This window comes from Vanacampus margaritifer, chromosome 19 (assembly GCF_051991255.1).
Source record: "Vanacampus margaritifer isolate UIUO_Vmar chromosome 19, RoL_Vmar_1.0, whole genome shotgun sequence".
NCBI classification, from domain to species: Eukaryota; Metazoa; Chordata; class Actinopteri; order Syngnathiformes; family Syngnathidae; genus Vanacampus; species Vanacampus margaritifer.
Genome location: NC_135450.1, coordinates 1,672,321 through 1,699,914, shown reverse-complemented (window position 1 = coordinate 1,699,914; position 27,594 = coordinate 1,672,321). Strand labels below are relative to the sequence as shown.

Genomic DNA, 27,594 nt, shown 5'->3' with positions numbered 1-27,594 from the left:
CTATCTATCTATCTATCTATCTATCTATCTATCTATCTATCTATCTATCTATCTATCTATCTATCTATCTTTGAGGTTTTGCAAAAACAGACCGTAAAATTACTACAATTACATTTGTTCATGCAGCTGTTACTTACATACTTATTGTATTCTTATTTTGTGCTCAACTAAAAAGTTTTCCATAACTGCTGCTGGTATTAATTAAGGTGCTGTCAAGATATATAATCAGATTTTAGGTCATAAGGTGAATCTAAACCATTTTACCCAAGTGAAACATAACCATCTGCCTCTTGGTCCTATTAGTGGTTCTGCTGGATTCCAAGGCACAGCAGACAGATCTGGAGTGGATCTCCTATCCTCCCAATGGGGTAAGTGTGCAGAATCTCCGACCTTGTAAGAAAAATGATGATGGCTTTAAGACATTTCCGCACATACTGAGAATATTGATTGTTAAAAATAAGTAAATACATATTTAAAAAGTATTCAGAGAAATTGATTTGCAGACATGCATACTTAGCTAGAGTCTGGTCTGCTACAATTGAGGCTAGAATTTATTCAGGATACATAACACAAAACTAAAGTTGTGTCAAATAGCAACTTTCTGTTTTAAAAAAGCATTAAGAACATTTTTATTTAAAAAAAAATATGGTAGTGGGGTCACATTATGCTGTATAAGATATAGTAATAAGAAATTAAACTGGCAACTTCCCTCATGAAATGTGCAGTAGTACAACTTTTGTGGACTTAAACAAATGTAAACTGTTTGCGAACATCTTTGCAACTTTCAGTGTTGGGAAAGTTTGTTTTTTACACATATAAGTTCAAAGTTCAGCTCACAAATTTTAAAATTAACTACTGTAGTTCAGTTCAGCCCGCAACCCTCATGAGCACAAGCGGTTCAGATAACGGATGGAGGGATAATTGAGTACATAGTTCCTAATTGAAATTTTTCGAACTATGTTCATCATTCCTAAAAATTATTAGTTCCTAACTCAAACATTTTGCTCCCCCCCGTCATTTTCAGTCTTAAGCATTACATTGCCCTTATCTCTTCATCATATTTATTTTATGTTGTTATGTTCACAAGTCTTGGGATTTATGGACTAATCAGCGACCTCAGGCATTGTATTTTTTTGTGACATATGGAAAGGTGTGTTAGTTAGGGGTGGGCAATATGACAATATTAAATAGTATTAAGATATGCAGGGCTGACTTTCTGTCAATTCTGTCAAATCGTTTTATTGAGATGCAAAGCTTTTCAGCACAGTGTGACCGTCAGCTCATTTTCTGCCATTGACAGAAGGACAGGGCAGCCATGCATCTGCTGCCACTGCTTTGGGACTTTATACCAGCCAGGTTGTGTGCACATTCGCTATTTTGATTAGACTTCTTGAAAACAAATATCACTAAGGTATTTTGCTGCTTTATAATGTATATTTTACTTTACAAAAGGTATTTATTACAATTATCAATACTCTTATTTCATGTGTAATTTGTAATCTAATAAATCACTTCCGCATTCGACGTATGAGTGCACCCAACCTTCCGGTGCGGGGAGACTTCAGCGAAGCGCACTGTTAATGTGATGTAAAACTCGAAGCCTAAATCTTTAACCCACTGAAAAAGAACAGGAGTCGCTCTTTGCTTTAACACTATGTCTATCAGAATTTTAAAACTACTAATTAGATCACCCAGAGCCGTAATTTTAACGGCTTGAGCTCTGGTAACGATGTAATTGCTTTAAATTATTATTACACGTAAATACAAGTCGTTTGAGTAGCTACTAAAGCTATTTTGTTTATTACATTTTTTAATGTAAATGTAAATTATGTATTGTAGCTCCTCTCCCGGGACTACTTTTTTGTTTTTATTTTAATGATACGTTATTGGACAAGAATATATATGTTATTGTGCTTCCTACTCCTTTTAAACATGTAAATTATGACATTGATTAATTATTTTATTTCTTCAAATTTTTATTTTAACTTCAACTTATATTTTGTAATGTGCTAATATCTTCAATAAATCAACCAGCCAACAACAACAACTCTATGGTCCGTAGCCTCCTCTTCGTCCAAGTCTTCTCCTCTTTGTCGACGGGATCCGACGAGCTCTGCCTCGTCAATATTTTGAAGCAGATGTAATGCTTCTAGTGTTTTATTTTTTTTATGTCAGCCCATGGTGACATTTCTCATAATGCCTTGCTGAAAAGTGGTTGCTTTGGAAATCCGACAGCGTTGCAAGAATGACTCATATAAATATTTTCATTATTTTTAATACAATAAAATGACAGCTTATGAATAATATACACACAGGCACATGAAAGCCAGAAAGGCAGAAACATTAGATAATTTCATAAACAGGGTAATAACACATCAAAGATTAAGCTTCAAAATACAGCTCTGTTGTTAACTAACGGCGCCCATGTGTGGTCGACAACTACAGTCATCCCTGCCAATGTTAACAAGTTACAACAAACTGTCTCCGGTGGTCAGCATAAGAGAAAAAAAACAAGGCAGAGTTATAACCTGTCTATGTGGGCACACGGCAGTGATCACACGGCGTACTGTCATCTCTCCTCTTCTTTGATGCCTTGCCAAATGCACGCAACCACACTCATAAAAAATGACGAAAAAATACTCTAAAATGCTGACAACTGGTCGATGTTCTCTGAAGGAAAACAAACGGCAATGGCATTGCCAGAAAAAGATGAGATTTTCCCGGAAATACGTCATGGTTATTTGTGCATAGAGTCCATTCAGACAAGACGCAGGAATTAAATTCCTAACACGTCCGTGGAAACAGTCCACCAATTAGGAGTGGGGGTTCACACAGCGAAATTTGCATATGCCACTGATATTAGTTTGCCTCCGCGGCTTGGCTGGAAGGAAAACGTTGAGTCTCTGCCTAGAAACGTCCCGGACAGGTTAAAACAATTCCTGTACCTTTAAAATGTTAATATTAAAGCTATGCTCCACCAATGCCCAGATGCCTATCAGCTTGTATCCTCCCTACAACTCCACAGTTTCTTAGGGGTGGAGTGGTGTAGTGCAGGGGTGGGCAAACTTTTTGACTTGCGGGCCACAATGGGTTTGAAATTTTGACAGATGGGCCGGACCAGGAGCATTTGGACCTCATAGCACAGTAAACACACACAGATAAATGTACAACCTGATTTACTTATAGTGTGCACTAAGGACTGCGTTTTTCAAATGTGCAAAATCCACTTATTTAAAACAGCTTTTCCAATAGCTTCATTTTTATTGTTTTAGCTCAACTTTTGCTGTGTTTTTATGCTTTGTAAAGTGACCTTGGGTGTTCTGAAAGGTGCTGTTTTTAAATGAAATGTATTATTATTATTATTATGATTATTATTAAAATAGCCCTAATCCAGGTAGTACGTTTGCCTCAATGAATATGCGAGATGCGGCATTTACACAGTATTTGGCAAAGTGGGAGGAGAAATGTAAATAGATTATAATAGCACATACACTGTGATCTGTCAAACCTGGTGATTGCATCTATTTTTGATAGATTTCAATTCAAGGCGTAAAGTTAAAGAAATCAAGATTTATTGAAAAAAGATGAACACTTTCAACATTCAAAACACATTACAGTATTACCCAACGAAATACTCAATGTCAATTATTTCTGCTCCACTGCTGTGCATAAAGGCACACTCAATTAAAAGACGCACTTTCAAACTTATTTTCCATAACAGAACATAAGTAGAAAAACTCACAAATTTCAGTGGGAACAGTGTTGTTGGTCTCCCTTTTTTGCTAGTACATCAAAGTCTGGAGTTAGTTTTGTTGTGGCAATTCTCAGGATAGGTCTGAGGTGTTGGTCAGTTAACTTGGATCTGTGACGGCCTTTATTGATGTTCATGATGCTGAACGTCTGCTCACACACGTAGGTCGAGCCAAACAGCACCAGCATCTTCTGTGCCGTCCTCCGGAGGTTTGGAAACGCGGCTTCGTCCAGTGAGGCATAAAAGTCATTCAGTTTAAGAGACTTGAACTTCTCCTTTGAAGCAGAGTCGGACTGAAGATCGATCAGTTCCAACTGCAGGTCCGGCGGTGCTGTTTCAGGCTCTTGTGACAGGGGACAGGACACCAGCTGAAGTGATGAGGCAATTTGTTTATCCTGGATCCTTTACAGCAGTCCGACGTTTTTTCCTGTTAAATTTGGCGATCCATCCGTGGTGACATTGGAAAGTTTACTCCAAGGAAGCTTCATCCTCTCAATGACAGCGGACACATGTGCATACAAGTCCTCTCCTCGCGTTTTCCCCTTCAGCTACTCCATGCTCAAAAGCTCCTCAGTTATCTCAAAACGGTCGTTTATCCCTCGAATGAAAATTAGGAGCTGAGCAGTGTCTTTTATGTCGTTACTTTCATCAAGTGCCAGTGAATATAACGTAAAGGTCCCCGCCTTTTTATTTAACGTGCTCACTATATCTTCATCAATCAGTTCCACACGGCGAGTCACTGTCCTGCGTGATAAAATGATTTTTTCAAACTTGCCTTTGGTCTCCGGACACAAGAGACTTGCTGTCTCTACCATGCATTCTTTCAAAAACTCGCCTTCGGAGAAAGGCTTGCTAGCCTTCGCCAATTTGAACGCCAGCAAAAAATCTGCCTTGGTACTTGACTCCTGAATTGAAGTTTGTCGGTGAAAAAAATTCTGCTGAGCCTGTAAATTAGCCGCCAACCGCTGTGCAGTAGCCTCCCGTTCTTCTTCTCTCATTTTTCCTCAGGCCCACCCACAATAAAAATCCTGGCGCCGCGGCTGGCGCCACCTATTGGTGAAACGTGGCATTGCAGGGACAAAATTAAAGTAATGATTTTGAATTTTTTTCTAGCCTTATTGGATAAGTTCGGCGGGCCGGATCGAAAAGCATAACGGGCCAAATTTGGCCCGCGGGCCGGGGTTTGCCCATGTCTGGTGTAGTGTGATGTCTCTGCAGATATTTAGTTTTAGCGTACGGCACAATTGGGATAGAAACTGGAAACAAAAACAAGAGGCCGGGTTCGAGCACAGTCCAAACTCCAGTTCATAATTCAAGAAAACTTAAAAAAACAAACCAAAAAACAAACATACTGTGTATGATAGCACATTCATTCAAATCATATCTAAAAACACAAACGTGCTCTCCCTTAGAGATAGGGTGAGAAGCTCGGTCTTCCGGGAGGGACTCAGCGTCAAGCCGCTACTCCTCCGCGTTGAGAGGAACCAGTTGAGGTGGCTCGGGCATCTGGTTCGGATGTCTCCTGGACTCTTCCCTGGGGAGGTGTTCCGGACATGTCCTACCGGCGGGAGGCCCCGAGGACGACCCAGGACACGCTGGAAAGACTACGTCTCTCGGCTGGCCTGGGAACGCCTTGGGATCCCTTCGGAGGAGCTGGCTGAAGTGGCTGGGGAGAGGGAAGTCTGGGCTTCCCTGCTAAAACTGCTGCCCCCGCGACCCGACCCCGGATAAGCGGAATTGAAGACGGAACGGAACGGAACGGCATGATGAATTTTGGTCAAAAATTAAGAATGGCACATACTTTTAGTGATCAAATGTAAGAATACAGTTTACAACAACAATGAAATACAATAAAGTAATATAGGGCAAATCATCCTAATTTAGGGGAAATTGTGCCATTGGCATAATTTAACCCAGGTCCTTTGGCACAAATTACCCCAAACCCACCATTAAAAAAAAAAAAAAAAAAAAAAGCATCCCTCAGCTGTTTTGAGCCAGCATGATGATGTAACTTAACTTACTAAAGCACTAAAACATGTGTGAACTGTTTTCAAAGTTGTCTATAATTGTTCAAACACAGCCATAAAAACACCTTAACCATATAAATTTTACTTTGGAGGGCTAAAAAATGTTTTTTGAACTTATATGTGCTTACCTCTCAAGCCATGCGTCTCCCTTTTTTTACCGGATGAGCAAAATGGATGTCTCTTCAAAAATATGTGGTCACATGGCCAACTTTTTCTAAATAACGGGTGGAACTACTTGCCCCTTGGCTCAAATTACCCCACTCTCCCCTAACTAAGCGCATGATAGTTTCTGCCGAAAGTGTCGCCTCCTCTGTGCCATATACCCCTTTGGCCGGTTCAGTCTTACTTTGGGCTTACTTTGGCGCTAACATTGAAGTGCAGCAGGCGCAAGATTGAGGCCCTGGGTTCAATCCCGGTCATCTCCACGTTCTGTTTTTGCTGATTACCCAACATAAATAGGGCAATCATAGATTAGCCACAGGTGCCATAATCATAATTCGTGGTGATTAATCGATGAGTTTGATTTTTTTTATTTTATTTACATCCCTGTATCAAAAAACAGGACATTATTTCAAATTGACAGTGCAAAAATACACAAATATAAATTAATTAAAATTAAATTACTCGTTAGGTCTGTACCATGTCAGAAAATGGGCACAAATGTTGGTCATTGTTTTCCAAAGTAAAAGCAGATGTTTGTAAATGTTTTATCTTGATTCACCACAAAAATAACAAATTTGCTTTCGTAAAGGACTACAGAAATCTGAGATTATTTCCTGTTGAGAGGCTGAAATTCAAAGGATTTAGAAAATGGATTTTATGCACGCATAATTTCCGCATTTGAGGTATACTAAATTTAGTTGCTAGTGTAACACATAGCATATCATTGAACTCTAAAATATTCTCGCAGTCTGCTGAAATGACATCAAGTTACTGTAAATGACTTATGATCTTATTAATTGCTCCAGTTATCCAAATGTCGGCAAAGCGATCAAAGCACCATATCTCATTTAATGAGCCATTTGCTGCTTCACAGTACACACAGCCTATGTGAAAATGGACTTGAATGTCTTAGTCTGACCCACTCAACTCAACTTTATTTATAGAGCACAAATAAATCCACAAAATAGGATTGAGAGCCTTCATTGTCATGTTCCATGGTGTTGACTCAAAAAAATGTAGCTTAGAAAAATATAAACGGCAACCAATAAGAAAATAATTATAATGACAAGAATATAATAAATATATTATATATAAAATATGAAATTACAGTATATAGTGTTTCCTCACTCTTCGTGGGTGATACGTTCCAAGCCCACCCCTGCGATAAGTGAATTTCCCCAAAGTAGAGGTTGATTTTTTTTTCTTTTTCTTCTTTTTTTGATTGTATTTTATTTTTATGGTGATTTACGTCTCTACGAGGGTTAGGTTTAGGGTTAGTCCAACGTGGTCCAATTTAGAAGGAAGAAAAATAGCAAGAAAGCTTACAAAATAGGTAAACCCGCATTAAAGTTATGGTTACAAATGAAAATCCGCATTGGAGTGATTCTGAATTGAGGGAATAACCGAATCGCATCGTAGCAAAGGACGACTGTACTACTAGCTAGTGAAGATGAGGATGAATGTTCCCACAAAGCTTCGTGATGGTGCAGCCGATATTATTTGTCTCGCTTGCAGGGACAGGTCGGGAGCGAGGGAGTAGGAGTGCAGCTTTGTGACTCCTGTTGCAATAATTAAATTGTCTTGCCAAATGTATGAACTTTCTGTTTTTTTGGGGGGGGTTTTTCTACTGCAGTTCAATCATGATCCAGAAAAGGATAAGCAATATTAAAAAACAAACAAAAAAAACTGTTAAAATAAATATATAAATAAATAAAAAATAATAATTATTTTATTTTTCCTCAGGAGAGCTCAGTATTGTTCATTCGATTTGACATCATCATTGCTCTCCTTTTAAAAAAAAAAAGAAGTTTTTTTTAAAATATATATACATATATATACATATACACACATATATATATATATATATATATATATATATATATATATATATATATATATATATTTTGTATGTGGGTGAGCATGTGCATGTGCGTGCGTGCGTGTGCGTGCGTGCATGTGTGTATTCATCAGTTCACCTAAAGCCCATTAAAAAAAAATCCCATACTATTAATATAATATAATAATAAATTGCCAAATGCAGAAACATCAATGTAAGTTATCACGATGTAGTGGCTCTCGCTAACAGACAGAATTAAGTAACCAGAATTAGGTTAAAAAATTCTATATTCGTAGACCATGTTTCTATAAATTTTGATATTTGGTTTTTATTTGAGGCAGATATTTTTTCCATTAAAATGTGATTTATGAGGAGGTTAGACCATTGGTCGATATTCAGAGTTTGTTTATTTTTCCAGTTAACAAGAATTGTTTTTTTAGCGATAGTAAGGGCTACAAGTGTAGATTGAAATTGTTTATGTGGTAAATCAGTTGTTGTTAGGTCACCTAGCAAACACAAGTTTGGAGATAAAGGTATCCTACAGTCCAAAATAGCGGAAAGTTTTTCTAAGACTTTAGTCCAGAAATACATAACCGGAGTACATAACCATAAAGCATGAACATAAGTGTCTGTAGTGTTTTGTAAACATTGGAGACAAATGTCGGAGTCTGAGAGTCCCATTTTCTTAATCATATATTGAGTAATGTATGTTCTGTGAATAATTTTATATTGGATAAGTTGTAAATTTGTGTGTTTTGTCATTTTAAATGCGTTTTCACAAACTTGAATCCAAAAGTCAGATTCCGGTGCTATAGACAAGTCTGTCTCCCATTTCGAGATGGGTAAAGACATTTTATCAGTATATGAAAGTAACTTATATATTTTTGAAAGTTTTTTTGTTGTTGTCGGAGAAAGCTTGGTAATATCTTTAGCTAAAACAGGCGGTTGGAGCGTACCCCGAAGTGTTGGAATTTTTTTCTTTATCATATTTTTAACTTGTAGATAATGTAAAAAATTTCCGTTTTTTATATTGTATTTTTGGAGCAAGGATGTATATGATATAAACATATTATCTGAGAAGAGATGGTGGAGATGTGTAATTCCTTTCTGCTCCCACACACCTAAATAAAACAGTTGGTTGTTAAGTTGAAAGTCGGGGTTATGCCATAGGGGAGAGAGCCCAAAGGGCTCCACTTGGGCTTTTGTCAATTCTAGTGCCTTCCACCAGGCAGTCACGGTGGTGGAAATCATTGGGTTTTTAAAACAATTATGTCACTTAATCGATGTTGTAATAAAGAGTAAATCTCGAAGTCTGAGGTATGAACTTTCTATCTTATTTGTAGTACCATCTCTCTGGTAAACATGTTCAAATAAGTTGAACATAACAGTACACCTGAGTTGACTGGAGGAGCCAATTCCTTCGAATGACATTTTAACCTTGAAAAGCACCAGCTCCAAGCTATTGAATACAGTACACAAAAACTGATTACAAAAACCCATGTGAACACAATTTTAAAGAATGAAGTTCATTTTCCTCCAGATGGCATCTTGGTAGCTTGGAATAAATGGAAACTGGAAGCTCGTATGCCTCCAACTCTTTCCACCGGAAATTTGTATTGAGCTGGCGTGCATATGAAGTCCATTGTCACTTAAACAAGGTATCAAAAGTATGTGCAATTTCTGGAGAAATTGAGTGTGAATGCTGAAAGCTGAATGAAAATATTTGAATGAATGTAAAATGTTTTATAATAATAATAATATGAAATGACATTGAATATAATTGATATTAATTATTTAGACAATGATTATTAAATGAAATAGTACTTGGACTAAAATGTGCTCCAAGCGGGAATCAAAACTAAATGTTACTTATGCTAGTCATGTGCTTTAACCACTGCACTACAGTATTGTGGACATGGAAGCATCTGTGACATTAATGTAATTGTATTGAACAAAGCAGTACAATACTGAAAGCTGAAATGTGGAATAATATATATAAAAAAAACTTAATAATGTGAAAAGACATTTAGTACAATAGATGTTAAATAATTAGACAATGATTATTTCTGAAATTGAAGTTGTGTTCCAACCAGGATTTGAAACCACGTTCTGACATGGCATGTGCTTAACCTCTAAGCTAACCGACTTGCCGAATTTCATGCATATTTATATTTAAAAATGTAGTATAACCAAGAAGCAACCACCGCTAAATGGGGACACATGCGCTTAATCATACAAGTAAAATCATAATATATTTCCCAATATGATCAATTGGTAAGCATGTATATCACTTAGCAGAATGGCCATTTGTAATGTACAGTCAGAGGTGGGATTGGAGCCCATGACCTCCTGGTTTCTGGACAATGCTCTTTACCAACTGCGCCACTGAGTGGTAGCAAACTCCTGGGAATAATAAATTGTCAGGGAATGGATGTGTGAAGTTTGAACTTAGAAAAAGTTGAATGTCTGTCCCGTTGAAAATGAATCGGGTAAATTTGATATTAAATGTTAAATTTTGTGAAAAATGTACATTAGTGGAATGAGAAAAATAAAGTCCCAGTTGGCGTAAATTTTTGTAGCAAGTTGAAATTGGAACGGTGAAAATCGAATGTTATACGCGGAAGTTGAGGAAGAAAAAGTGGAGAATAATCATAATAATAAGTAATCTGAATAATATATGCATTCACACAATTATCAATTAAGTTGATAATCAAGTAGTTGTTGATTAATCGATTAATTTTTGCAACTCTAATCTTCTCGTTTTAGTGGGAAGAGATCAGCGGCTTGGATGAGAGCTACACACCCATCCGCACATACCAAGTTTGCAAAGTCATGGAGCCCAATCAGGATAACTGGCTTCGAACTAACTGGATTGAAAAGGGCAATGCCCAGAGAATATTTGTGGAACTGAAGTTTACCTTAAGGGATTGTAACAGTCTACCTGGTATGGTGGGAACTTGCAAGGAGACATTCAACTTATATTACCAGGAAACAGATTCAGAGGTGGGTAGAAGTATGCGAGAGAACCAGTATGTTAAAATTGACACAATTGCAGCAGATGAGAGCTTCACTCAGGGCGACCTCGGCGAGAGGAAGATGAAGCTCAACACTGAAGTGCGCATAATTGGCCCCCTGTCCAGGCAGGGCTTTTACCTGGCTTTTCAAGATGTAGGAGCATGTATTGCCCTGGTATCTGTCAAAGTTTATTACAAGAAGTGCTGGCCCATCATCGAGAACCTGGCTATATTCCCAGACACCGTGACAGGATCGGAGTTCTCCTCCCTAGTGGAAGTCGATGGAATATGCGTAAACGATGCAGAAGTGGAGGCTGACAACTCTCCCAAGATGCACTGCAGCGCTGAAGGGGAATGGCTGGTGCCCATCGGGAAATGCATATGCAAAGCAGGATTTCATCAGAAAGGAGACACATGCGAACGTGAGTTGCTTTAATTTTAATTTAATTTACTTTGATTTATAATCACAGCAAAGTGCTTTATTTAGACATCAGACAGTTTACGAATTAGTTACCACTGCTTCTCATACTCCACCTCTCTCTAGTGTGTTGTTTACAGTTCAAGACATCTATGAAAGATGACAATGAATGTGAGATCCTATCCCATCTCGGCTAGCCCATTATTGTGGCTGTGCAGGATCGCAGAGTTATAATTATCTATGTAATACTTTCTGTCCCTCAAAATCCTTATTGAAATATTGGAGATTGCTGTAAATGTAATTACATTTAGCACCGGACGGCACACTACCCAACCGCACCGCATGGATGGATGAAATATGGATGAAACATTGCGATCTTGATTTCAAGACCGGCTCGCGAAGCTATTTCTTTTTTTTCTTAAGAGCTCAGTATTGTTCATTCGGTAATTTTACCGATTTGACATGTCATCATCATTGCTCTCCCTCTCTTTTATTATTATTATTATTATTATTTATTTTATTTTGTATGTGGGTGAGTATGTGCATGTTCGTGTGTATGTCTGTGTGTGTGCATGTGTGCGTGCGTGTGAGTGTGAACTCATTAGTTCACCTAAAACCTATTAAAAATCCCATACCGTTCACCTAAACCGAATACTTCAGAATCCAGCTAGAGTCGTGAGGTTGTCAGGAGACCCGAGGAAGGATCAAAGAAAAGAAAGGAAAGTGAAATCCAGCACCGACCAGGCATTACCTACTACCCACCGGGTTACCAACCAACCCCAGGAACATCTAAATTCCAACAAATTAAAAGTTATTATTGTCCATAAAGCCATGGAATCTACTATTTCAACCGAAGTTCGCCTGTCAGTCAAGTTCCACATTTAGTCGGGACTCATAGAGCGCGATATTTACCTAAGTTGGAGATCGCTAGTTTGAAAACAGCCCCTTACCTTCTTTTCAAATCGCCGACTTTGCCGGAATTCACAACGCACGACCTGTATCATTATGTAGTCAATGCCGTCTCTTCTCCTTACACCGGAGCTGATTCATTATTGTTCTAAAAAATTGAACAAATGCAAAAAACACACTTGGCCCATATGAGTTCCGGGCGCGTTATATCTACCTGTTTTGCACATATATTGTTCCCAGAATGCATTGTCTGAATGTATGTCGCATTCAGCACATTTATGTTTGATTTATGTTGGTCTATGTTTTATTTTTTCAACAAACCGTAACTTTGGGTTGTGTGTAAAATAATGACATCCAGGTCAATTCTGTGTACAAGTTGCATTGCTCATCTGAGGATTGCGTGTAAAATTACAAATTTATATGTTTAGTTGTTAGCTATCTGATTAATTGGTCCGACATTATTATTATTTTTCCTTACAAGATCATCTCGCGGGCCGAAAAGTGGCCCGCAGGCCATATGTTTGACACCACTGGTCTAAACTGAATACTAAACCAATAGCAGACATACAGCTAGCCTTTAGCCGCTCGCATCAATTACATGTAGGTGGCAGCGCTGCCTTTGTGATGTCTTGCCAATGTTTACTTGCTTTGTCAAGGCAAGGTAGAGTGCACGTTTGTGAACTTAGCGATTTTAATGAGTGTGTTAAAGCTTTACTTATCTTTCAAATGGTTCTTTCTGGTCAAATAGAAGCCACAAGAGTACTGTATAAATGCGTACATCGTGTGAATTGTTTGAAACATATCGTAAATATTCACTTACCACTTTCCGCAGCATATCAAGTCTTTACACATTCCAGCTTTCAAGACACCTTTATTGTGACAAGGTGCAACAACAACAGTGTATGAAACAGCATGCAAATGTCAATATGAAAGTCAGCTGTTTTTTCATTGTTATTTTTATAACAGACTCTCTTTGGGTTTAATCCTTACATAAAGATGGTGTGCCCGCTTGCAGTTTTGCTAGTCAGTGTGTCCATTGGCTCACAAAATTCACATTTTTACGTGAAAACTGAGATGCGAGACCACTTTTTTCTAGTCTTTGGTTCTTGACCGATCGAACCCCTGGGTTTCGGTAAATCAGTCTCAGGCAGCATGACAGTTCTTTTAAGTGAACTGAATCTTTAGAATCAGTTCATTAAAAAGAACCGTTCAAAAGATTCGTTCATCGAATCGTTCGTCTACGACCCCCCTACATCCCCCCTACATCCCCTTCCCCCCGGCACTGACGTAATAAAAAATAAATAAATAAATAAAACACGCAGTTAATTTTGGGTGTGTTTCAATCAAAGACATTCGTACGTTCACTCCCTGAATCATTCCTGAACCGGAATTGGAAACACGTTCACTCACTGACTCGTTTACTCGCTGATATGTTCGTGAAACAGAAATGGCAACACGTTCACTCACTGACTCGTTTACTCGCTGATACGTTCGTGAAGCGGAAATGGCAACACGTTCACTCACTGACTCGTTCACTAATCTGCGTTGGCTAACGCCAATATCATGGGAGTATGTTCGCCCGTGTGTCTGACTCTGGCTGCTCATTGGTCGTTCGTAAAGATTGACGACATGAGCGTGGCTGAGCTCAAATGAACTGAGAAAAGAACAAATCACTTTAGGAAGTGATCTGTTCACTCACCTTTACTGAAAAGATTCGTTCTTTTTGAACGAAACGTACAAGAACGAAACAACACTAGTCTCAGGGGTTCGGCGGAGGTTAAGATGACTCAAATAATTTGTAATGATACGCCCGCTTGGCCATCATTGGCGATCTGACACTTGTATTGGGTATCGGCCCCGATATTGGAAAATAAATTGGACTGGGTATCAGTGATAATGGTCCCGATCCACAGAGGCTTGCCTATGCAGTTTACAGTTATGCCTGAGCAGCACGTTTTCAGTTTGTTTTCAAAACAATCGAGTGAGCCGAAGGATCACATGTGGAGCTTGTGGAGTTTTTTCACACTTCCCACACCTAAAAGTCGACATCACGAGGGGTGGTAAGAAAACTTCAACTTATAACACACCAGAAATGTAATTAAGCATCTCCAGAGATATCACTCAAAACATCATACGGAGTTCATCAAGCTGATTTTTGTTGTTGTAAATAAACAATTCAGAAGATTTATATCTCTCTTTTTTTTCCTGTGTACAAAGTTGGAGTGAGGTGGATCGGTATTGGCAGATACTGAACTCAATGTATCCCTAGTCGACTTGTGGCTGTTGTGATGGAATGTCGTGCGATTTCTTTGTATTGTAATCCCTTCATACTAACTATGATGAGCAAAAAAAAAAAAATTGAGTGGAGAATATATGCAATATAAATTCACATGTATAACGGAATGTATGGTCTTCCAGAGGGTTCAATTCTGGGGCCTCTCTTGTTTTCATTGTATCTGCTGCACCCTGTGTTCTATCCTAAGAAAACTGCAGTGGTTGTCTTACTATAAATATTTAGTTCAATTGAGTGATGGATGTTAGTGTCTTAACTGTATGATTTGTAATCCCAAATTGAGCAGTTCTTTTTCCAGCACAACTAGCTATCTAGCAAAACTAAAAACACGGTCTTAAGCTGCACGGCGATGGGGAATACAAGAACACAATACTTTCTAAATTCAAGGTGAAGGGAGCCAGATTTGATGAAAAGGTTACTCTCCTTGTTCATTTTCAAATCACACTTTATTTTTCAATGAAAAGGTTTTGGTGAATGCGCATTGGAAATTGGTAGAGTTCAGTGCCTCCAACAAGGTTAAGAACCACTGCTTTATATTTAAGTGTTGCTGGGAATTCTAAAGAAACATCAGCATTTGAGTCCACCATTACACCATTTAGATGCCGCTCGATCAAGAGTAATCTGAATTCTAATTGTCTTCACAACAATATATGAATTTAAAGTGTCTGTGACTGTGTAAAAACTGACTTAACCCAGATATAGGTGGGGGTGATGGGCGTGTTTACGTCACAGAGTTGGAAAGGCATTACAAGAGCAGTTATTTACTGATTTCTCTAAAAGTAATGGATACCATTGAAAATGTGAGCTAGTTTCTTTATCCAGATCAAAAAGTACATTTTTTGACTTCCTGACAAACCAGTCCCTTACCAGATAGCAAAATGTGGTTGAATCAATGTTGAAACATAGTTCAGCTTAAGTATTGAATCTACGTTCAGATCTAAAGTTTACATTTACAGAAAGTGCAAGGTTGATAAATTGTTGAGTCAACATTTGTTTTTCAACCACAAATCACACAATATCAATGTTGGTTCAACCACCATCTAAATCCAAATCTACATGCATATTTTGGTTGATTTTATATTGAATTCTAAAGTTTGAATTATATAGAAAGCACAAGGTTGATAAAATATTGAGTCAACGTTTTCAACCATAAATCACACAATATTAATGTTGATTCAACCATCATCTAAATTAGAATCTCCATCCATCCATCCATCCATTTTCTTAACCGCTTGTCCTCACAAGGGTTGCTGGTGGCGCTGGAGCCTATCCCAGCTAGCTTCGGGCAGTAGGCAAGGTACACCCTGAATTAGTTGCCAGCCAATCTCAGGGCACACAGAGACGAACAACCATCCACACACAATCACACCTACGGACAATTTGGAGTGTACTATCAACCTGCCATGCAAGTCTTTGGAAATGTGGGAGGAAGCCGGAGTACCCGGAGAAAGACCACGCAAGCACGGGGAGAACATGCAAACTCCACCCAGGAAGGCCGAAGCCTGGACTCAATATCACGTCCTCTGAACTGGGAGGCGGACATGCTAAGTCAGCCACCGTGGCGCCCTAGAATCTACATGCATAATAATAATATTTGTGTAATATTTCAGTCACTTATTTCACCTTATTAGTGAGCAAATACTTATTTGGAATAGACCAGACAAAGGCTCATTTATGCTTAACGTTGAATAAGGATAGAGTTACGTACATTATACAGACGCTCCCCTACTTACGAACATTCGAGTTACGAACAATGGTACATACGAACATTTCTGCGCGTACAGTATGTCGAAAAATGTTCGGAAAGAAATGCTGTAAGTTAGATTTTGTATTGCGCGTAGTGCTTCTTTCCGCCGCTAATACCGACGATTGGCGCTGTGAGAGCTCATTGGAGGCTGAGCAACGTGGCGAGGAGGAGGAGGAAGAAACGCCGGTCCCCATGAAGCAGGAAATAACTTTTGAAGCCGATTCCAGCGACGACGAAGAATCTCTCATGATATAAAATCCTCCTCTTCCTCCTCCTCCATCATCTCCTTAAGCATCGACTACATCTTCCAAAAGTAAGTTAAACTTCATTTTATTTATCTTATTACGTACATGTACATACTGTGTGTGTCTTTCGCTCTCTCTCTCTAACATACGTAGTACAGTACAGTACTGTACCTATTCTCTCCATTTTAAAAGTTTTTTTCAGTACAAACCAATGCAGGTTACTTGTACAAGCCTTAAACATACTTATATAAACCTTCAATATACTTATATAGGCTTTAAACATAAATTATAATACAAAATATAGCACTGAAGCAACTTACGAACAAATTCACCTTACGAACGATCGTCCGGAACGTAACTCGTTCGTAAGGTGGGGAGCGTCTGTATGAGCCTTTCAAATGAATGTGAAAGTGGAGGACTTTGCCTAAAGATGTCGCATAAAGATGATCCATATATAGTGTTTGTCTCAGCAAGCTGTATAACATTCTAAAAGATGTGTCATTAACTTAACCCACAAGTTTTGAGTTATTAAGGATTGAAGTATGAGAACTTTGCGTAGGAGTGTCACATGGAAATGATAATAGTCTAGAAAAATAGTCCAGAAAAAGTATCTTGAAAAAAAAATCTATATAAAATACATTGTATATATATATTAGGGGTGTGAATTGCCTAGTACCTGGCAATTAATCCCAATGCGAATCTATAAATTGATGATTGCGATTTTTAAAAATCTCAAATTTAGAAAATACTAATCAGTACTTGTACATGTACACTGCAAGATCTGTATGAAAATGTATTTATTTATCTTTTGTCTTATAACTGGGTCACTGCATTTAATAAACAGGTTGCAGTCTGTTTCATGTTTGAACAGCACTGAAATAAAAATATTAATATATATATACTGTATATATAGAGAGAGAAAGAGAGAGAGAGAGAAAGAGAGAGAGAGAGAGAGAGAGAGAGAGAGAGAGAGACAGACAGAGAGACACAGAGACAGAGAGCGATTGAAAATTATGCCTCTTGGAAAGATCACAACTTAGAAGTGTCGTAGAAAAACTGTATTTGAAACATCCACATAATTGTAAATAGTACCACAGTTGCACACATTTGTAAATAGTTTGCGAAATTGTTTTGTCAAATTGTTACACTGTTGAATGGAAATAAACGTATTTTGCAATCTAAAAACTTTTTCATTGTTGGTGGTAAGTGTTTTACAGAAGTGAAGCACTATTTAGGTGTTTGTGGCATCATTCATGGACAAAAAGAAATGTACAATTCACTAGAGTGCATGAAATAACATCGTTTCACAAAAAGCTTGTTTTCTCCGTTTTTTGTTTCAAAACAGAGCATTTCGGTGAAACTAACCATTTTCTATTGTTGATTACTGAAAAACGGAATAAGGTAGAAACAAACTTTTTTTTCTGATGAAAGATGAGAGTTCAATCTTTGATTTGGTAGTATGTGTGTTTCCATAGTCCAAACACAACATTTTCTGTGGACCTTGAAAGATCAGTCAAAATGCTTAAATCGGCTGGCACTGGCGGCATCCCTTTTCTGAAAATGTCTGGCAGTCAAAGAGTTAAGTTCATTGGATTCAGTGTCCCTCAAATCACAAGAAATTGTCATGCTTGAAACAAAAGGAATTACAATCATGTAAAATTGCAATTATGCAATATTTATATGTATGATTGTGCAATAAATATAGCAGGCCTGTCCACAGAATTCCCCCCTCTCCTAATCGCTTTCTTCGCTGAAGGAGAAAAAGGAGAAAGGCAAACATAGACTCAACGTTAATTAAACATTGACCTTTCAAACGTTTGAATTCAACCAAAATACAATTTAGATGCAATGTCATCTTTTAAACACAAACTTCAATGTTGACATAATGTTGTTGAATCAATGTTGATTGACCAATCAATCTTCAACCGTAACCAAAAATCAACCTTCTTAACCTTAATTCAATGTTGATTTAACATCTTTTGCTATCTGGGTTTAGTGTCTGTTGACAAGATCATGAAAAATTTTGATGTGTCCACTTTTGTTCTTCCAGCAAGGAAATTCCAGCTTCTTCTTTAAAAAAAAAATAAAATAAAATATCATCCTCTGGAAATGACTATTTCTTGAACAAATTATTATATGCAGGTTGCTATGGTTCTGACACACCGAGTAAAATATTTAGTTGGATAAACTGACTGAGTTGTCGTTTGGGTCATTGGATGATCCCCATCTGTCAATGCAAAAGACCTTTGTAGCATGCTATGATCTACTCATTCATCACTGTCACTGATGAGGAACCATTATACTCCTAAACCACCAACCCCCTGTCTATTTAACATGCTGTGTGGCACTCTGTCCTGGTATATGTTCTGAGTGTTCCTGCAGCTTGTCAGTGCTCATTTTACAGAGAAGTAATATTTTGAAAAAAGTTTCATTCATTTTGATGCAGAGAGAGGGCTCTTGTAATGTACACTGACTCATGACACCATTGTGAAATCAATCACTATCTGAAAAATGATCATCTGTTGACCTTTATAGAATAAAAAGATATATGTAGCCAGCTCCTGGCTACATATTCATTCACTCCTCCAGTACTTGTTTATAAGAAATGTGATGGGAAGATACAGCATCCCTTACACGCTGCCACCTTCCATCTTGACTGTCAGAGAATTAAAAATAAGTTAGTTAGAGACTGACAGTTGATTGCGGCCCATTTGTTAGGCAGTTGAGCAACTAGTGTTTGATTGCAACAGTCAGTGTGCAAGGAAGCCAATGGTTAAGCTTAAGGTTTTGACAAAAGTGAGGCATTTTGCATTTGAAAAAACACACAAAAAAAACAAAAAGCCAAATAAGGCCCTAATTTATCCTGATTACCACCCTGACAGAACAAATTTAAATCGAATTCATCAAATGGATATCACTTTCAGTTGTCAAACAGGTGGGATCTGCAGGAGATCTATATAAATGCAAATCTCAACATTTAAATAGATAGATATGATCGATCTGACTTGGTCCTGTCTATTATGGATTGAAAATGGTAACTGATTTCAAAACAGGACAAAGTGGCCTAAATTACATAACTCACCTTTTGTCAACGTTAAACTGAAGTACAGTAGCGTTAAAGTAGCATTGATTTTGTTAACCACAATCTATAAAAACTACAAAAATAATAATAATAATTTTCCTGGCCCACCTGGGCTCGGGTCCTCAACCAGGGGCCTGGGAGCTTGAGGCTAGCGAGCTACCGGTTGGAGAAGCCTGGTGTAGATAAAGTACTATATAACCACTTTCCACTTACCATTATTATCAATTTTTTTAATTTTTAATGTTTTGTCCTATGATGTATTTTTGGGCAAAAGTACAATTAGTAACCCATTCAAGTTGATTCGCGACTCACTGGTTAAACAGTAAACAAATAGCAACCAAGGTCAATATAGGCAAGTGGTTCTCTTGCCGTCCAGCGTCCTGTTTCGATCAGGGCTGTGACGTCACGTGCAGAAGGTCTATAGCTCCATCACTTTGTAAAATAGGCTTTTGTTAAAAGAAGCCTTCAATTGGATCACAGTGTATTTTTGATGGTGCCAACATTGTCAGTTACGCCATGCATTGGGTCAGTGAATATTAACTTCAGTTACACATGGGTGAAGACGAGCACAGTGCTACATAAAAGACGGCCTGGTGTATTTAGTACTGTGAGTGCACTGGCTGACAGGGCACTGTCAAAATGGAAGATGGATTGCAGCAATTGACCCCTGATGGCTAGTAAAGTCCCCTGCCCAGGCCTTCTCCTACTGCAAGACAAAATAACCTTTTCTGCTTTTGTAGCAGCCCTCATCTCTAGTTGCACTAACATATTAAGACATCGCTTTCAATTCCTGATCCAATGTCTCTTAATATTCTAAGATTTTGCCCCTTTTAACTGAACTGTTGCACAGATGGCTTTTTGTCAGCGCCTCCCTGCTCACTGAGAATGATGTGATCAGACAGGAAAAATCTTGACCAGAAGATCATGTTTTTGGTGTTCCTTTGTTGTGTCTTTGTTGCACGAGGGTGAAACTGATCTTTACTAGGGCCTGGGGTCTAGCCACCAGAGAGAGAGAGAGAGAAGGAGAAGGAGAGAGGGAGAGCGATAGAGAGAGCGCATTGCTGTCAGTGGGGTTTCTCTGGGTGACTTCAGATCTGTGGCTTGCCTGTAGGAAAATCAAAAACTTCACACTTTCCCCCAATGAGTCAGAGAAAAACCACTACAGACCCATAGATGATTGCAATGGACATGACATTTTTTGCTTGTCTAAACCAATAAAACGTGTAATTTGGATGATGTCAACACTTCTGGTTCATGATTGGATCCTAGCTAACCAATCAGAGATGCAAGTTGTTTTTTTTGCATGATGTTCATGTTATAAATGTTACTTATAAGCTTGGTAAGTTTACAATGCGTTACAGCCATATTATCCTGGCGTCCATTGTAACAAACGAATACATGGAGAAAAAAAAATCCATGTTGTATTTTATATTGGAAAAAGAGTAAAAATCTGAAAAAAATTAATGAAAATAAAAAGCTGAAAAAATGCGGGTCTGAAGGGGTTAAATCGTTGGATATTCTGGTTCTATATAAGCAGTACTTGATAAGGTTCAAGTTGCACATTACTATTAAAGTTATATGTTTTTTAGGCGAATGAATAATTAGTACTTTTAATAATAAATAATAGTACTTTTTACACAAGTAACATATATAACCTCATGTAACCTTGTGGAAAGTAACATTATATACAACCACATATAACCTTGTGACTTACAGGCGGTTTAGGAGTTCCTGGTGAACTTGTATCCATGAGTCTCTGACTATCTGCCACAAGCAATTCAGGTATTGCCTTTAGCCAACAGAGGGCGCGCTCTCCTCTCTTCTCTCCTCAAAAGCTGGAAGGCGGTCAAAGCCCCGCCCAAACTCCGACCCTCCACGTTAAAACACTGCCAATAAGTTGAAACTGGAAAAAAAGTCATTGCCATCCAGGGTTATTATAGTTTTGGAATTTTTCATTTTAGAGTTTTGGTTTTTAAATTTTAGTTTTCAAGGGGGTTCTGTTTTAGTTATTTCATAAATGCTTAGTTTTAGTTAAGTTTGAGTTAGTTTCAGTATTAATTTTAGTTTAAAAAAATAGTGCATTACTTGTGCGCAATATATAAAAAAACACCATGGGAGCAACGTCATCTGAAGGGGCTTTTCTATTGGCTGCTGCTAGATGATGTCACTTTTGTGTGACACACTTTCAAATGTCTAAAATAACCTTGTTGCCATCACACTATGACAAGTCAATTAACACAGCTACACACATGACACAGGTCATTGATTGTAATGCGGTCCACAGTCATTGTTTCATTAAGTGAAATGCATACATGTACACAATCTTGCTCAACACATTCATGCTAAACAAACTTTAAGTAAAAAGCAGTGATTAAAATGGTTAAGTATTCTGTGTTATTTTGCTTTTTATGCAAATTGATGTTGGTGACAATCGCTCTGATTGCCAGGAAATGCAAATCAGCTGTTACTTTTCTTCCCCTATCGAGTAATCTCCTAACCATAGTACAGAGTCTTAACTCTTTGACTGACAGACGTTTTCAGAAACGGGATGTCGCCAGTGCCAGCCGATTTAAGCAGTTTGACTGATCTTTCAAGGTCCACAGAAAATGTTGTGTTTGGACTATGGAAACACACATACTACCAAATGAAAGATTGAACTCTCAAGTTTGTTTGTTGCTACCTTATTCCGTTCTTCAGTAATCAACAATAGAAAATGGTTAGTTTCACCGAAATGCTCTGTTTTGAAACAAAAAGCGGAGAAAAAGAGCTTTTTGTGAAACGATGTTATTTCATGCACTCTAGTGAATTGTACACTTCTTTTTGTCCATGAATGATGCCACAAACACCTAAATAGTGCTTTACTTTTTAAAACGCTATCATCAACAATGAAAAAGTGTTTTTTGGTTGCAAAATACGTTTATTTCCATTCAACAGTGTAACAATTTGACAAAACAATTTCGCAAACTATTTACAAATGTGTGCAACTGTGGTACTATTTACAATTATGTGGATGTTTCAAATACAGTTTTTCTTTTTGTAACGCTCTCATGCGTACAAGGAGACGCAGCAGGATTTGCACAACAGATTAGTTTCACTTGCGAAGGCTCCTTTCGCGTGCAGACGTTTCACTTTCTTGACGGCCTTTTTTTCCGGGGAATAGCAAGTAGCAGACTGTACACACTCCTCCAATGAATATGCATTGGACTCGGGGCACTCTTCGTCATCCGATTGAACGTCCGCCTGAGCGTGCTCGGTTGTGCTCCGCGTTTTCCGGTGTTAGCATCGCTAGCCCGTGAACCTTTTTGACGTCATCATAGCCGCTGCGTCAACGCTTGCAACTTCTGCGTCAACCTCGGAGTCACCATCATCATCATCGATGAAAATTCCCAAGTGTGAGCTGCTTGCGGTCGCCATTGTTCGCTTCTTCAGCCATCTAGCTCCGCCTCACGTCTTCTACTGCCGCGTCAATGCTTCCAACCTCGGAGTCACCATCATCATCATCGATGATGATCATCGTCGTCATCAATGTGCTCTTTAGCGTTGGTCGATGCTTTTCGTCTTTGAAAAAAACTGCTCGAGCGTGAGCCGCTTGCAACCGGTCGCCATGTTCTCTTCCCTTCCCCAGCCATTGTCCCCTCTAGCTCCGCCTCACGTCTTCTACTGACGCCTACCCAATCTTGTCAAAAGAGAGTCATTGCTGCCATCTAGGGGCCAAAAATAGTCATTAGGCTAACTAGATCTGCTTGAAACTTTCACAGCAGCTGGCCAAGGCTTTCCTCCACCCGTTTCCAAAAAAAAAAAATAAAAAATTGGATTACGTCTTTTAACGTCATTGGCGGCCCTCCGTAGGTTTTTACTTGACGTCTTTTAACGTCCATGGCAGTCAAAGAGTTAACAGGCATATGTTGTCGTTGGCACAAACTTTTTTTTTTCTCTTTTATGGAACCATGACTGCATGGAGTGGCCGCGTGGGAAACAATGACTTCCCAGTTATGGAAAGTATATGGACCAAAAGCGTGCGTGCGTGCGGGAATGTGATTTGCTGGTTAATGTCAGTGACACAGACAACAGAAAAATATCATAGTTACTTTAGTTACTTTGTAAGTAATTAATTACTTTTACAAAGCAGTAACTGTTGTGCTAACTGAATTACTTTTTGTAATAAGTAATTTGTAAGTACAACTAATTATTGGTGGTTTTAGGTCAACTGTGCCCAACAAAAAAAAAGTTTTTTTGTTAGTTTAAAATGGCTTACCTTAACTAGAATCCTGTGTCATATTACAGGAAAAAGATCCTTGTCGGCCATTGCACCTTTTGGTGCTGTAACTACTTATTGGGGCCTACGGATGCCACGTGCTAAACTAGCAATATGTTGTACATTTGTTGCCATGAGTACTGCTTCTTCTGCTGCTTTCGTTGCTTCTACTCTCGTTTGGTGGTTGGGAAATATTTTTGGGGCCAAAACCACTAAGAATGCAGTGCGTTCCCTAACATCGCCAACAAATGCTGCATATCTGCACCCGCAGCTTGCTCCCTGTTAACGTCCTATTCACTAAGGATATTGCTTTAATGATATTCCAGCGCACACACAACCACAAAGTTTGACAGTTGGGAGCAAATTTGTTATGATTGGTGTCCTGTCTTGCTTGTTAGGTTTTGTTTGCACCTGTACACGTCATCCTGTTCCCTTGTGTCATCCAATCATCTCCCCCAGCCACTTGTGTCTTGTCCAGGTGTCTCTCGTTGTCTCGTCAGTTGGCATGTATTTAGTTCCCTGGTTTTGTTCAGTCTTGGTTGGATCATTGTCGCTGTCACCACTCTGGTGTTTTGTTGTTACTTTGATTTTTGGTCTTTTCATAACTTTGTTGTTTTTGTTTATTTAGAGTTTTACACAGTTCCCCTGTCAGTGTTTTTTGTTAAATAAATAGTTTTCAGTATAACATGCATTCTTGCCGTGGTTTTCCTGCCTCCCTGCATTTGGGTCCTCCACGCCACCGTGACAAAATTTGCGCCTGATTTACACATGGCAATGGATTTGCGCCAAAAACACGGCAGTTTAGTAACAGTTGAAGGAAAAATGAAAGTATTACAAAGCGGGCTTAGACTGAGGAGGTGCAAAAATGTTTTCCTCATTTAGCTCCGTTAAGCTATGGAGAGAACGACATTTACTAATTTAATGTCCTTAAAATACAAATTATTGATGCTATCCTTTTTTTATATTTTCAGAGGTTGAGGTGGGTATAGAGTATGCATCTACCATGTCAAAATGATTGTAAATGTCCCCCCTACCGCGATCGCTGATCAGCCCGGGTTATGTTATGCCAACCTAAACGAACATAAACATAATAACATAGCAATATATCCTGGCAAGTTTACTTTTAGACAGATGGAATTTGTGGAGCACTCCATATTTAATGGACTATAAAAGAAAATATATTTAGGGCCTGAGCAGTGACCACAGCGAGGTCTCTATTGTACCTGTAGACATTCAAAATGAATCACATTTTCGGGGACCTAAACATGTAGGAAAACTCATTAACTTTGCACACTTGTTGGGCCTGGTAAAAAAATGTGATAATTTATAGGAATGCACCAAAATGAAAATTTTTGGACGAAACCAAAAATGAATAATACTTGCCCGAAAAAATAAACTTTTACTATCATTGCATTTATTATAAGTAATTACAATTATAATATATTTTTTAAAATATTTATTTAGCACTGGCATTTTAACAAAGAACAATATAAATTGAAATATGCCCACACCGCAGACATGTTGGCTAATGGTACATTAAACACCAAAGAGGGTTGAGCATTTTCTGGCCGTGCGATTGCACTTTATAGTCAATGTAGTTCACACAGGCGGGAAGAGATGCGTGCAGCGCACTTAAAATCCGCACATTCATATATTGACCACAGTTTAAAAATAAATAAATACATCTCTTCGCACCAGCTAATCGGCTTCGGGAACGGACTGCAAAGCCACACACAGCGTCCTGTACAGTTTTGTCACCACCCGGAGATAGCGTTAAGCTTTTCAGTGTTTAAAAGTGTTGATAGCAATAGTGCTAACATTAAGTAAAGTATTTAGCACGGCCACTAGGATGCCAGTGAAAAAGTGGAAGCGTTTGAGGGGCTCTTATAAAGGGAAAGAGTGGCTCACCTGTACTGCAGTACACGGCAGTTCTGTCTTTTTTTCGACCCTCTTAAATGGTTTACACCAAGCGACTCCCTTAACTCCAGTGTGCGCAATGACCCCAAGAGCTGCTGCGACTGACCGGTGCAAACTCACATGGTAAAAAGCCAGCGAGAAGCGAGGCGTACACTCACCCCCCGCTTTTGCTGTTTAATTCAAACAGACGTTGGTGAAAGATTCTGGTTTGCAACCCTGTGGGTAGTAGGTGGTGTCTGGTCGGTGCAGGATTTCACTTTTCTCTCTTTTCAGGTGAATTAATGAGCACAAACGCACACACACACACCCGCACACACACACTCACGCACAAAAAAAAGAGAAAGAGAGAGCAATGATGATGACATGTACCGAATAAACAATACTGAGCTCTCTCAGGAAAAAGAAAAACAGGCGCTTGTTTGCAGCGTTTTTTTTTGCTTGCGTCACCACAACATCCTATTTCGTCCATATTCTTTCGGCTTTAATTTTATTTTGGCCAAATGCCGAAAATGGCAAAAATAGCCATTTTAGCCCAAAATTTTCGGTGGCCGAATATCCGGTGCATCACTAATAGTTTATAGTTGTCATAAACGATGAAAACAAAATAGCTTTGTAGCACCCGCTAATGAATTTACATGAATGCATTTTACAAAGAGCTACAAAAATTGGCAGGCACGTGTAGTACCCCCAGACATGTAAAAAAAAAGTCAATTGCGTCATATGCTAAAATGTACAGGAACTAAATGCTGAATTTTTGAATGTTTAATTTTGGCTCATAAGTGGTTGTTGAATCTTGAATTTTTGAAATACTGTATGAAGGGGCGGCGCATCAGATTTAGCTATATAGCTGCTTTTATATCTGCTCTCATTTTTTGAAAAGACTCTTTGGTTTGTATAATTAAGTACAAGTTGGATTTCAGATGTAGGTGTCCTGACTTTTCTCGTTTTGTCTCTTTTGACTTTATCAACAGCATGTGGTCGTGGTTTCTACAAAATGTCCTCCCAGGACCTACAATGCTCTCGTTGCCCAATGCACAGCTTTATTGACCGTGAGGGTTCCCGGCGCTGTGACTGTGATGACGGCTACTATCGAGCTTTCTCTGACGCTAATTCTATGGCCTGCACAAGTAAGTCTGCCCTGGTGCTGTTCAATTTGTCATTTCCCAACTGAAAGACTTAAATTACAAACAGCAGCGGGAGTCCAGGCAGCATCCTGCTTCTTTATTTATCACAGCCAGGCTAAAATTTAAGTGACAGTGCTTGATGGCATCTTTACCTACAGTATACCAAGGGATTTCATCTGAAGGGTCGACATCATTTGCTTTTATGTGCCTTCTCATTTTTTTTTAAAGGTTTCTGTGTTATTTTTTCAAATGCTGTCAGCAACTGTGCATGAGAAATGTGCACATATCTGTGATTAAGGTTGACATTCCCTAAAAATTTGCCCTCTTACATATGTGCCTCTTTTGTACTGATAGTTATGAGAACCCTGCTAAAATAGATAATTCAATCCACAGTCCCTTGTAATACACCAACATTGCTGACCTCGACATCCAGCAGGGTGCTGCCCACGCCCACATACTGTGCCTGTTTGATAAACAATCCATGATTCAAGAGATGCTGGATGATGAGACATCCATACAAAGCAGCATCTCACCCAACAGAAAAGGTTGGATGGTCTTGAAGGAATTGGAGAAGTCAAAGAAAACGATTCTCACAGTTCCTCCACGACCATCCAGGTGTGAGTGTGCACGGTGAATCAGGTCGATGACCTCATCATCCAAACCTACATGGGGCTGGTAGAAGAATGGTAAATGGGCACTTCTTTTATTTTATCACCTTGATTTTTTTCTTCTATCTTCATGTGCAACCAGAGACAGGCATATGAGACACACTTCCCCCCCTGAAAACTCTAAAGTAGGCCAAGTCAGAATCTC

At 38.6% G+C, this 27,594-nt stretch overlaps 1 protein-coding gene across 12 annotated transcripts in view; it reads left to right on the top strand.

The window, feature by feature from the left end:
• The window catches only part of epha7 (eph receptor A7), a 148,537-nt gene that overhangs the window by 1,001 nt on the left and 119,942 nt on the right, over positions 1–27,594 (top strand). For 11 of the 12 annotated variants that reach the window (XR_013289320.1, XR_013289321.1, XR_013289324.1 and 8 more), the window contains exons 2-4: positions 304–368; positions 10,544–11,213; positions 26,629–26,784. Coding sequence is in view for 7 of the 12 variants with exons in the window: in XM_077551869.1 (XP_077407995.1) it covers positions 304–368; positions 10,544–11,213; positions 26,629–26,784 (891 nt within the window). In the remaining 5 variants the exon portion in view is untranslated. The remainder of the gene's footprint in view (positions 1–303; positions 369–10,543; positions 11,214–26,628; positions 26,785–27,594) is intronic. The other variant, XM_077551871.1, reaches the window with a different exon arrangement.